General features: G+C 43.9%; 1 protein-coding gene across 3 annotated transcripts in view; it reads left to right on the top strand.

The window, feature by feature from the left end:
- Nucleotides 1-2,021: 2,021 nt before the first annotated feature.
- Nucleotides 2,022-12,570, top strand: part of CCDC180 (coiled-coil domain containing 180) — a 54,934-nt gene continuing 44,385 nt past the window's right edge. For all 3 annotated transcript variants that reach the window (XR_014164683.1, XM_081897137.1, XM_081897138.1), the window contains exons 1-12: nucleotides 2,022-2,156; nucleotides 2,865-2,991; nucleotides 5,231-5,424; nucleotides 5,606-5,694; nucleotides 6,405-6,514; nucleotides 7,189-7,317; nucleotides 8,306-8,416; nucleotides 9,015-9,110; nucleotides 9,734-9,897; nucleotides 10,347-10,466; nucleotides 11,618-11,697; nucleotides 11,983-12,071. Coding sequence is in view for 2 of the 3 variants with exons in the window: in XM_081897137.1 (XP_081753263.1) it covers nucleotides 2,923-2,991; nucleotides 5,231-5,424; nucleotides 5,606-5,694; nucleotides 6,405-6,514; nucleotides 7,189-7,317; nucleotides 8,306-8,416; nucleotides 9,015-9,110; nucleotides 9,734-9,897; nucleotides 10,347-10,466; nucleotides 11,618-11,697; nucleotides 11,983-12,071 (1,251 nt within the window). In the remaining variant the exon portion in view is untranslated. The remainder of the gene's footprint in view (nucleotides 2,157-2,864; nucleotides 2,992-5,230; nucleotides 5,425-5,605; nucleotides 5,695-6,404; nucleotides 6,515-7,188; nucleotides 7,318-8,305; nucleotides 8,417-9,014; nucleotides 9,111-9,733; nucleotides 9,898-10,346; nucleotides 10,467-11,617; nucleotides 11,698-11,982; nucleotides 12,072-12,570) is intronic.

The following is a 12,570-nucleotide window of genomic DNA, read 5'->3' on the forward strand; positions in this document are numbered from 1 at the left end:
GATTTAAGTGTCTATTACTTAAAGGTTGGGGTAAACCCTTTTATAAATAAAAATCCCCCTTTTATAGGGGATAGAGCAGTTCCCCTATGAGGAAAGGTTGCAGCGTTTGGGACTTCTTAGTCAAGAGAAAAAGCGAGTAAGAGGAGACGTTGCTGAAGTACGTAAAATTGTGCATGGAGGTAAAAAAAGTGGGCAGAGAATATTTCTCAATCTCATAAGACTAGAAGTCATGGACATGAAGCTGAATGCTGGTGTTAAAGGAAAAAACTGCTCCAAGCGCCCATATAGAGTCCTTAAGTGGGTTCCCTATCTGTAGGAGAAAATAACAGGCCAACCAGAGAGTATTGAGAAGCAAAGCATCTAGTAAGCCTGATCTTTATTAAACTGTTGCAACAGGTTCAGGTAGGTAGCTGTGTTGGTCTGACGCAGTCGGGGGGGGGGGGGCGGAATTGTCCAGTAGCACCTTAGAGACAACCAAGTTTGTTCTGGATATAAGCTTTCGTGTGCATGCACACTTCTTCAGATATCTGAAGATATCCTTCAACTAAGTGCACATTTAAAATATGAATAGGATGCAAGCCTGTGACCTGTATTCAGGAATTCAGTAGTTAGCATAACGAAAGAGTGGCCAGGATGCCCAGGTAATCCAGTCGGGTAACCTGACAGACAGGAAGAAACAACACACCCAGATTTCCACCCCTTCTCTGGTGTATTAAGGGGGTGTTCTTGGGCTACACCCCTTCTGTGATGTATGTATGTTTCCAGGGGTGGTCTTGGACTCCAAGATGGGCAATTTAAAATGTCTATATAATGGCTTGGGTGTATTGCTAGGGTTCCCTTCCCTCCTCCTGTGGTGGTGGGGAGCACTCTGTTGCAACAGCTTTAATAAAGATCAGGCTTACTAGCTGGTTTGCTTCTCAATATTCTCTGGTTGGTCTCTGTTATTTTCTCCTACTGACAGAGAACCTACAAAAGGACTCTATATGGGCTCTTGGGTACCCCATAGGGGAAAAGGAGCAGTTTTTTCTCATAACAGTTTCCCTTGTACATTTATGAACGTTTATTTTATATTTGGGACCTTAGAATTCTTATAACACTGGAGAATTCAGGGCTGGTGAGGACCACCACCTTGGATGGTTTTGAAAGGACTGATAAATTCATGGAGGATAAGGCTATCAGTGACTCTTAGCCACCATGGCTATGTTCTGGCACCAGTTTTTGGCCCCAGTTGGTCTGATCCAGCAAGGCTTCCATTCTTATCAAAAATCCCCTTTGATTGGACAAGAAGCTTTTATTATTTGCATCTGTTAAGTTCACAATCAAGGCATTAAAGAAGTACCCATCTCTTGTTGCTTGTCCTTAGCCCTTGGTGTGGATAGACTGCCTCTGAAAATGGAGTTTTGATTTTGCCACCAGGTGGAGCCTGTGATCTCATTTTATAAGGGAATGCAAAACAATTTCTCCCCAGTTACCCAAGCAAATCCCCTCCATAAACTGTGGATGCACACCTGTGTCCTGACAAAAACACGTGTATACTAATGAAATCTGCCAGACAGCTCCGTGGCTGGTGCGTGGTGGTTTTTGCTACTTCCCAACTTTTTAAAAACCACGTTTTTACAATTTCGCCCCCCCCTAAAAAAATGGAATGGTAGTAACCTTCAGTGCAGGGCATCTTGCATTGAAAAGCAGGATTCAAAATGCAGAAGCATCTTGACGTTATTCTAACTTTTAAAAGGATTCAAAGTCGGAAAGGTTCTGTACATGCTCGGACTCTTATTTACCACGCAATATTCTGGTGGGGGAAATTATGGAGGAAAACAACTATAACAACTAGTACTCTATAAAACGCTGTTATCGATGTTTCTAACAAGATTACTGTATAAGTGACTAGGACACAATGACGAACTCGTAAGACAAAAACAAACCCCTGCCGCTCGTAATTTTTTTTTAAACCGCTTTCCGCGTCTCTATGGCAACAACTAGTCATCGGAGCGGCCATGTTGAATCCCGTCGAGTCCCGCGAGAGAATAACACGCACTTTCTCCATTCCTTCCCCTTCCCAGCTCTTGATAGTCACCATGGCAACCAAAAGACGCCGTTCTTGGCCTAGCTGCCTTGAGGCGGCTTTTAGGACTGGCTTTCCAAGGGTTCGTCAGGTAAGGTTCACTGTCGGGTGAGAGAGGGGCAACTGCGGGAAGGCGGGAAAAGATGAGTTGAAGAGGAGAGCCCCCCCCATACGTTACAATGAGTTGCGCTCCTTTCCTTTGCCCTAAGGGGGAAAATAGCCACACACCCCGCTAAGAATTCTGGGAGAGCAGCACATGGAACGAGTCCGTCCCTCCCATCACATTTAGTTTGGATCTCAAATGTATCCCTCATGGCGGGACCTGATCCGAGCCACAAAAGCCATTTTTCTCTTCTCCCCAACTATCAGCACAGGACTTTGGGAGGGGGAGGGGACCCCAGTCTTGGTTATTGCCTAATTGCATTTGATGATTTGCATAAATAAGTGCTGTAAATATATTTGCACAATTAAATGCAATCATTAATTGTATACATAAATGACAATTTTATTTAAAATTGCTCAGGGCACTGGCACCCAGATAGGTAGATGGCAGATAATGGGGAGGGAGGGGGTCCACAGTTGTAAATAATACTGCAGCTATAATATCATAAAACCCCACTGAAATACACTGGCATTTACTGCTGATGTATGAGCCAGTTTGAGGTGCCATGTAATTACAAAAAAGTCTTGTTCACAGCAGTTTCTCCCCCACTCGCCATTCCCAACATCACTCAAGGAATGACACCAAACCATTCAATTATTTCTTTCTTTCTCTTTCTTTGCATTTTCCTTTTCTCAGCTAACCCAAGAAAAAGTTCAGCTGCAAACCAATCCAGCGCCTAGGAAAAGTCTGCAACATGACCCTAGTGGGGGTGTCCCGTGTCGTCCCCAGTGGGAAAGTCTACAGACAGATATTTGATGATGAGGTACAGCAATGACAGAAGCTAGAGTACCTGATTGGGCGGGTGGGGTGGGAGGAATAGCATCACTTGAAGCAGGGATGGGGAACTGCAGGCACATAACTCTCCCTGGGCTACATCTCCTCTCCCAAGGCCACACCCCTGTCCAGCTTTGGTTAGTAGATCTGCAGATTAGTAGATCTGCAGGTTCTAGTGAAACACACACACAGAGAGAGAGAGAGTAGATCCTGCAAGCCTTCGGTTTGCCCACCACTAGACTTAAACTCCGGCAGAGGCAGTTGCAAAGTTGGGTTAGAGCAGTCTTTGCAAACCTAGTGTTCTCCAGGTGTTTTGGACTAAAGTTCTCATCAGTCTTAGCCAACACATGGTGAAGGCTGTGTGAGATTTGTGTCCTAATTTTTTGTGGGATATCTTGCACAGGATCACTTGGAGAGTACCTTGTTCATTATGGTCTGTATCAACCATTTTCAGATAGTACCCTCAAATCCATGTGAAAACATCTGGAGAGACTTCAACTCCATAAACTTGTTCTAAGTAATGGTTCTAATTTCATGTTGCTATTAGACTTTTCCCAAGAAATGACAGGCTATCTGCTATTGTTGCAGTTCATTGTATTTTAAATTACATGTTAAAGCAATAAAACATATTCTAAAAGAAGAGGAAAACTTAACACATTTAAGCTTTTAGGGTGTGAAACTCACCCAAACTCTCTTTGGCATATTCTTCTCCCTGCTGGTCTCATATGTCTTCAGCTTGCCTGAAGACAGTGTATACTTTCATTCGAGGAGCGACAGGGTTTGTTCAACCTGACACATCTCTGTACCAAGACAAAAATGTGGCGAGTCCTTATCTGAGAGATGTTTGCAGATGACGCAGCCTTGACAGTGCACTCCAAGGAAGCTTCACAAATACACAAGCCTGTATGAAATTTGGCCATACCACCACTCTGATGAAGACCAACATCCTGGGTAAGAACGCCGCCAGCACTCCACCATCAGCACTGGTGACCACGCACTTGAGGTGGTAGGCAATTTTGTCTACCTGGGTTCTACCATAACCAGCAACCTTTCCATTAATGCTGAGGTGGACAAGCATATTGGCAAGGCAGCTTTGGCAATGGCTTGCCTCTCCAAAGGGTATGGGAGAATGTGATGCTAACATCTAATACGAAGATGAAGGTCTACCAGGTTTGCTTGTTGAGCACGCTGCTATTGCACACTGTATGTTGACTTGTGGGCTGCATCACATGTGCTGCATCAGGAAGATTTTGGGCATCACATGGCAAGACAGAGTTTCAAACAAAGATGTGCTCTCCCAGGCCCGCAATCCCAGCATGTTCATATTCCTGTCTCAGCAACATCTACACTGGCTTGGTCATGTCCACAGAATGGAAGATGGAAGAATCCCCAAGGACAGTGGTGTCCAAACCAGATTTGATGAAGTGAAGGGCCGACTCCAGGAAATAAACTGCCACAGGGGCCAGAGTAAATTGACGAGCAGGCCGGATTAGGCCCCCAAAATGGACTTTCGACATGCCTGCCCAAGGATGTGCTCTGCGGGTAGCTAGTTTCATGAACCAAGCTTGTTGGCAGACCAACTCTGTGTTACAAAGATGTCTGCAAATGTGACAAGAAGGCTGGCAACATCAACCCTGTGTGGGAATTCCTTGCAGATGACTGCAGTGCCTGGAGACAGTCAATCTGGTCATGGGAGGAATGACCACTGGAATGAGCGCAGAGGGAAGAAACACCATAGTGCTTCTACAGCGGCACAACCAGGCACCTTCATCTGCCCCAGCTGCAACAAAACCTCTCTTCACCCACAAAGGCACACTCCTCTATTGTCTCCTAAGACAGATGAACACCAACACAAGCTTTTGAGGACGCATGCTCACTTCATCACATAGGTGAATTGAAATCTTAGTATACATGTTTGTAAGGGAGAAAATTGTAATGTGGGAGTTGTATGGCAAAATCTTTCCCCTTATTTTTTTGCATCTCAAACCCTGCCTTACAATTTTCTCCTTTATTCACTTGCCAACTTTCACTTCATTAACCTTGAACAAGATGCTTTAATTCTAGCTATTAAAAAATGACAACAATATATTATGAAGAATTAAATCAGGGTGGGACTCATAAGTACTTAACTTTGCTTGGCAAGTGCCCTCTATTTCTGGTGAGTATAAGCATGCCCTCTTTCACCTTAAAGGAAGAAGTCTAATTATTTTTATTTTTATTTTGGCTAGATAAACCTTGTGCGCACTCTGGGAGAAGCGAGAAGCAAGATAGCCCAGCACAAGCTTCCGCAGATCCCAGGAACGATTCCGCTGGTGAGGGATGTGGAAACCTGCTCTGGCAATGGGTTTTTATCACATCGTCAGCAGATGTGGGTTGAGGGAATGCCCAATGATGACGTCACTGAAAATCCAGTGCATTACAAGTAAGAAACAGAGTTATGATGTTATTCTGTGCTGTCTACTTGACCCTTGGAACTTTTTCCAGGCCACACCCCTCACTCACCCTTACTTCAAATCCCAAGTGTTTTGACCTGACTGGAATGTGTTCTTGAACTCTAATCATGTCTCTTGCTTCAAGTTTCTCCCAATCTGTTTCTATTCCAGAGAGGCTGCAACACTGGCATTTTTAAAGACTCAAGAAAGTGAAAATGTTATTGCTGCCCGGGAAGTCCGAGGACTTGCTGAAGTCATAAGTAAATGTTTACCAATTTAATTCTGGCACCATAATCAGTGTTTTTAGCAAATGTGGTATCTTTATGCAGACTACCAGCTATACTACTGCAAAGTACTTTGCTTGGGGCTTCCTTTGAAGATAGCTCAGTAACCGCAGCCAGTGCAGAACACCACTGCTCAGTTTTTGGCCAATACCGTGCCAGTTATCTGTCCACTGCATTCTCACACTCAGTTCAACCTGATGGTGATAGTCTTTAAAACCCAAAATTGTTTTGCCGATTGTAACACCTTGAACTTAGGCTGTTACCAAATGGGCCACAAGTGCAGATCTCTGAGCAGAAGTCTCCTGACAGGGCCTCCTGTCAACAACCATGCTGCAGCATTCTGCACTAACTTTAGTTTCAAACCCACACAGAGTTGACTGCAGTAATCCAATCTTGAAGTCACCAATGCCTGAACTATTGTGGTCACGCCCTCCCTTTTTATTGTCTGTAAGCCACTTATATGTTTTATTACAGTTAGTTAAATAAAAGAATGAGTAACTATGAACTTGTACATAAAGCTGAAGATGGAACTAAAATGTGGCAGGCTTCTTTAGCAGCATGAAAATGTCAGCTAACCCAGTGGTTTTGTAAAAAAACTCCAAAGCACATTACTCTCTCTTTATGCTAGCCTGGCTAGTTCTACAGCTGTGCATACAGTCTAATCTCCCTGCCTCCCTCCCTCCCAGTTCCTGAGAAGAAAAACAGTGACATTGTGGAACGTATCTCAGAGAGCAGGAGGTGCCGTTACGAAGAGACGGTGGTGACGCTACGGCAGGAATTGGCACGCGTTGGGAAGGTAGGCAGCCCCCTTCACCACTTTAGTGCATCACTATTGATAGTACTAGGGATGGAATAGTTTGCAATGTGAAGCCAATGTGGTGTAGAGGCTTGAGTGCTGGACTTGGACCTGGAAGACTAGGGTTCAAATTTATCCACTTGGCCATGGAGATCTCTGAGTGACCTTGGGCTAGACACTCACTTATGTGACACATTTTTCTAATACATACATATTGATGCACATTGTTTCGTCCAAGCCTTGTTTCGTCCAAGCCTAACATAACTCACAGGGTTGTTGCTGTGAAGATAAAATGGGGAGAAGGAGAACCATGTACATCACATTGAGCTTCTTGGGGGAAGGGTGGGATATAAATGTAATAAAGAAATAAAATTCAGTTCTCTCTGTTTCTCATTTCTTCCTATCTTAAATTCAATTTTCCACTTTTTGCAACAATTTGTGAATCTTTGCTTTAAATCCTCATGAGAATATGCTACTGCTTTAGTACGGATCTCTCCAAATGTTTTGTGTTCAGTTTTGACTATATAGTTTTATGCAAGAAATTCCCCCTTATGTGCATTTTCATTTTATTTTTCATTTATGTGACACATTTTTCTAATACATGCATATTGATGCACATTGTTTCGTCCAAGCCTTGGCAAGTGTTACCCATCAGATCATCTTCTCTGTTTCAGGAAATGGAGGTGTGTTTCTTGGAGCCTGGGAAGGTATTTCTGACCAAGCTGTCAGAATCTGATCGCACCATTGAGTCCCTTTTCCAAGTTTCCTCTGAGAACCTCCACTTGGAGACTTACACCATGGAGGTGAGGGAGTGTCTCTCAACTCAAACTCAAACAGGGCTTGAAGGCTGGCTGCCACCTTTTCTTGCCCCTCTGGCTGATACTTCTGGTGACCCTAGATCCTCACTGCTTAGCAACAGGGATGAAGGGCCTGGCAGTCACTGTGGGTAGCAGAATAAAGCATGCTGGAGATAGGAACATAGGAAGCTGACATACTGCATCATCCCATTGACTTATTTAGCTCAGTATTGTCTACACTGACTGGCAGCAGCTTTCTACTGTTTCAAGTTGGAAGTCTCTCCTTGGAGATCCCAGGGCTTGAACCTAGGAACATGGAGAACTTCCTTATACTGAATCTATGTATTTTTCTACCTCAGTATTGTCTACACTGACTGGCAGCAGCTCTCCAGAAAGTCAGGCAAGGGATATTCCCAGCCTTACCTGGAGATGCCAGGGATCGAACCCAGGGACTTCCTCATGCAAAACAGATGGGCTGCCGCTCAGCTACAGCCCTTTCCAGGAACATAGAAAACTGCCTTATACAGAGTCAGACCATTGGTCCATTTAGCTCAGTATTGTCTACACTGACTGACAGCATCTTTCCAAGGTTTCAAGCAGGGGCATTACCAGCCCTACCTGGAGATGCCAGCAATTGACCCTGGGACCTCCTGCATGCAAAGCAGATGCTCTACTAAGCTACAGCCCTTCCCTCCAAAGGCTGTGACACATGGATGTAGCTGGGGGGGGCAGAGGGGCAGCTGGCCCCCTAAATCAAAACAAATCAGTACAAATATGAGGTTCTCTCCCCCCCCCCAACAAATGCCTGCCTCCCCAACAAAAATCCTGGCTACGCCCATGTCAGTGAACAGAACAGTGGGATGGGTTGAAAGAATCTGGCATGCCAACAAAGATCATAGAACAGGTTTCATATTTTCCTTGATAACTTTTAAATAATATAGGGTTCTACCTCAGCTCCCCTGTGTGGAATTCACATCCCATTTCTACCTTGCAGGACTTTGAGAGAATGTGGAACCTTGTCTCCAAGGAGACCTTAAAAAGAAGGCAGTGGATTAGAGAGCTGGACAAAGCCTTACTCAAGGCAGAGGTAGATCGAACTGAACGGGTAAGTACAAGAAGATGCTAACAGAGAGTACATGAATGATTGTGGGAATTGCTGCTGTATGCCTTCCATCAGCATGTTGCCCAGAAGGAAATGCAGCCCTTGGAGCTGGAAAAAGTTCCCCACCCTTGCTATGGCTCCTTGAAATGGTTAGAAATAGTTGTTTCTTGCTGGCGCACGTGTCTTTTTAGGAACTGGCCTCTTCAGTGAGATGGTGGAGGTTTGTCTCTTTAGGTGAATGGGGCATTGCCTCACCACTCTTACTTACAGTGAGTCTAGGGGGTTGCCCCAGCTGTTAGCTTCCCCCTGCATAGACTCAAAGTGCCCCTTGTGGAAATCATCGGGGAGAATGATGAGAATAAAAGCTAGAATTGGTTGGCTCTGCCTGTTCATTGACTCTAGTTCTACTTATCATTGGCTATGGCTCTGCCTACACTACAGCTTGCATCCCTGCATTCCACCTCACCCATGGCCACTGGTTACCACTGGCTGAGTAGCCCAGTGGGGTGGTCCCCCAGCATGTCCCTAGCAATCTCAGCAGAGAGGTGTCCTCACCATCCTGAACACTTTTCTTACCCCCTCCCTCTTTTTTGGTTTCCAGATCAAACTTTTGTTGAACAAATATAATAAGATCCTGGATGACATTTCCTATTTCCTACCCTCTGATGTCCACAGGTTCATTCACAAGGAAGCCATGGTAAAACCTTTCTGCTTGATACCTGAAATTATCCAGTAAGATAACCACAGGGTTTGCTTGATCCCATCCCCACCCCTGTAGTTCGGAAATGATTGAAAGTGGGCATATTTGCAAACCTAATTTGGCATTTTAAAATAAAATTGTGGGGTGTGGGGGGGGGAGAGAGTGGATATGTGCAAGATCAGCACAGCAACCGGGAAAGAGAGACATTGTACGTGAAAGGAGCAGAGAGACAAGACAAGGACAGGTTTGCCCTGGTGTCCTCAGCACAGCACCAAGGGTGCACAGGTGCCTGTGATACCTCAAAACCCTCTGCACTCTTTTCTCTCTCCACTTCTTTTTTTATCTTTTCCCCCTCTTTGGAAGTGAGAAAGCAGCGAAGAAAGCAGACTGACCATGATGGGAGGAGGAACCTACTCTGGGCATTTCTGCTTTCTGCCCCATCAAGTCCCAGTGGGGTACCAGCCACCATTGTAATGTCACCAGAGAACAATTAAGGGATGTGTCTAGCTAAGGTTTATTATCCATCATGTCCTCTGGGTTGAACCAACTAATCTGAAGTCTTCATCTCCCTGAAAAAGAGAGATTCCCTTGCTACTCTCATCTACATCTTCCAATTCCAGATGATCAACCAAGCCCTGCTGGCCAATCGGAGAGCAATAGCCAAATTGTTTGTCAACCTGATGGAGGCAGACCTGAAAGGAGACATCTTCTATCATCGCAAACTGGAGGAGAGAATAAAGACCTGGAGAGCCAAATGGAAGCAGAAAATAATTTACAGTTTCAGGTCTGAAATTTCATTTATTTATTTATTTAGAGTATTTGTACTTTGCTCTTTATGCAAAAGTGGTTCCCAGGTTTGCATACAATTGGTTAAAACAAGACAGTCCCTGTCCTCAGGCTTCACAACACACAAGGAGAAAGGGAGAGGATGGGCAGAGGGTGGAAATCAAGCTCAGGAACCAGTTCTTAAACAGTTGTTTTTATAATGGCCAGCTATCATAGTTCACAGATAGAAGGTGTTTAACAGAGCTGGTCTTTTGGTGAACTCTGCTTCTCATCTCTCCCACTGAGGCAGACTGATTGAATGGTTGCTCCCAGATGGCAGTTTGGGGGAAAGAAGGCATGATGGAGCAGGAGATTTGGGCAGTATAAGATGGGTGTGGCTTTTCAATCGCACAGTATCCCTCGCAAAAAAGAAAGCCCACATTTAATGTTTCTTGTCATGTCCTGTAGACAGTTCATGGAAAGTGAAAGAATACGGCACCCGAGTGCTGTGAATGTGGAGCTGGAGAATATGCTACAAGATCAAAAATCACTCACTGAGAAGAGAACAGCACTCTTATATTCACTGGGGTAGGTGAACAGGAGAATAACATGTAACTTCATTCCTAAGAACGTAAGAATAGCTTCCCTGCTGGATCAGGCCAAAGATGCTTTTATTCCTTTTTTTTTAAAATTATTTTTTATTAACCGACAAATCAAATCAAATCAAATCACATCACATAAATTCCAAATTACAAAGCCGAATTTTTAAAATTTTGTTGTGGGTACCCATATTTCAAGTTCCAAAGGGGGGTCCAATCATCTTCTTGCTGCTGCCTTAATGTCCACAAATCTGTCCAAATAATGTTCATAATTCTATCCAATCCTATCTTGCTGTTTCCCACATCTCATCTTGTTATTTTCATATATTAAAGATGCTTTTATTCCAGTATCCTGTTCTAATAGCAGCCAACCGGATGCACCGTGGGAAGCTCACAAGCAGGACCTGAGCATAACAGTAACTCTCTCCTTATGATTACCAGCAACTGGTATTCAGAGGCATATTACCTCCCATAGTGTGGACAGAACAAAGCCACCCTGGCTTGTAGTAGTGATGTTTTGATGGTGTCAAATTATGGGTGGTTGGCAGATGTGTATGTAGGCCAGGGACTTTAACATTTTACTTCCCCCTATGGTCCCAAACCATATTGTCCCCACCCCCCATGCCAGCAGTTTGCACAGGACGATTTCCTTATGCAACCCATTAGTTTCTGTGGGCCTACTCGGTAAGTATAGAATCATAGAATTGTAGAGTTGAAAACATCCTCAAGGGTCATCTAGTCTAACCCCCTGCAATGCAGGAATCACAGCATTCTAGGACAAACATGGGATACAACCTGTTGTTCAGTTTTTCCAGTTGGCTCCCTGTATCACCCAACTCCAGGCTTAGCAGTAGGAGTGCTGTCAGCCAAACTCCATGAAAAGAAGGGGAAATCTGCTACCTCCACTTGTCTCACCGAGCCCCCAGTCCCAGCCCACAAATTTCCAGATTTTCTCCTATGCCCAAACAATACACTCCCCCCTTCAGCTTTCCCTGGAAAAGTTCTCTGTGGAACTTTCAGCTCAGCTATATAACTAATATGTGACCAGTGAAAACTGGGACCCAAATGAAATTTAAGATTTGTCATGCAGACCTCAAGAGCTTTATGTGCTAAGTGTTTCTCTGTCTCTTGTCTTTTTAGCAATATGCTGCCTTTGATGCAATCCAAGGCTGAATTAAATGAGTGGTATGAATCTTTGGTGGCTTTAAATAAGCGGATAGGTAAGGAACAAAAGTTTTGCTATTGTTATTTAGAGCAGCAATTTTTATATTTACCAGATTTCCTAACTATAACCCTTCACTTTTAGGTCTCAGGGCAGGCTACAAGAATATAATATACCATTATAGAAATAAGATAAAATCTTTATAATGATGAAAACATGTAAAGCTGTTCAGATGGAACAAACAGTGCTCCACATGTTCACAAACAGAAAGATGTGAATATTTCATATTCAATCTTGTAACCACCATATCCAATCTTGTGTTAATTTTAATTTTTGTCTCAAGATACCCACAATGTCCAATACTTAATGAAAATCCGCCTCCAGTACGAGAAAGTTTGCCAGGAGTGTTTGTCAAAGGTGCAGGAGTGTAAGGTTAGTGGGCCAATCAGTTTTGTTGAAAACTGTTTTTCTGTTTTTCAGCCTGACTACAGATGTGAATAAGAGAAAATCTGCTGTTGTTGTTATTTACCCACCCTTCACTCTAAGGTCCCAGGGCAAATTAAAACAATCAAAACACAACATTAAAAGCATTTTAAAAAAAACTTACCATCACAGTAATAAGATAGGCCCTAATATATACATCTCAAGTGTCAGGAGCCAGTTTAAAGAGGTGTGCCTTCAGAATATAGATGCCAATATAGATATTTTTGAAGACTGTAATGACTAATGATCTGGAAGGGATGATGATGTAAGATGTAAACTCCCCTCTGCCAGATCTTAGATCAGGGTAGCCATTGTAGTGTACTTTCAAGTGTTGTCAGGCTAACTCCTGTTAGCCCCAGCCATAATGGCCAGTGGTCAGGCATGGAGGGAGTTGGAGTCCAACCATATCTGATTTGACAGGTGAGAGGGTTGCTATTGACATCAGGCA

This window comes from Podarcis melisellensis (genome assembly GCF_964234715.1).
Source record: "Podarcis melisellensis genome assembly, chromosome: Z".
NCBI lineage: Eukaryota > Metazoa > Chordata > Lepidosauria > Squamata > Lacertidae > Podarcis > Podarcis melisellensis.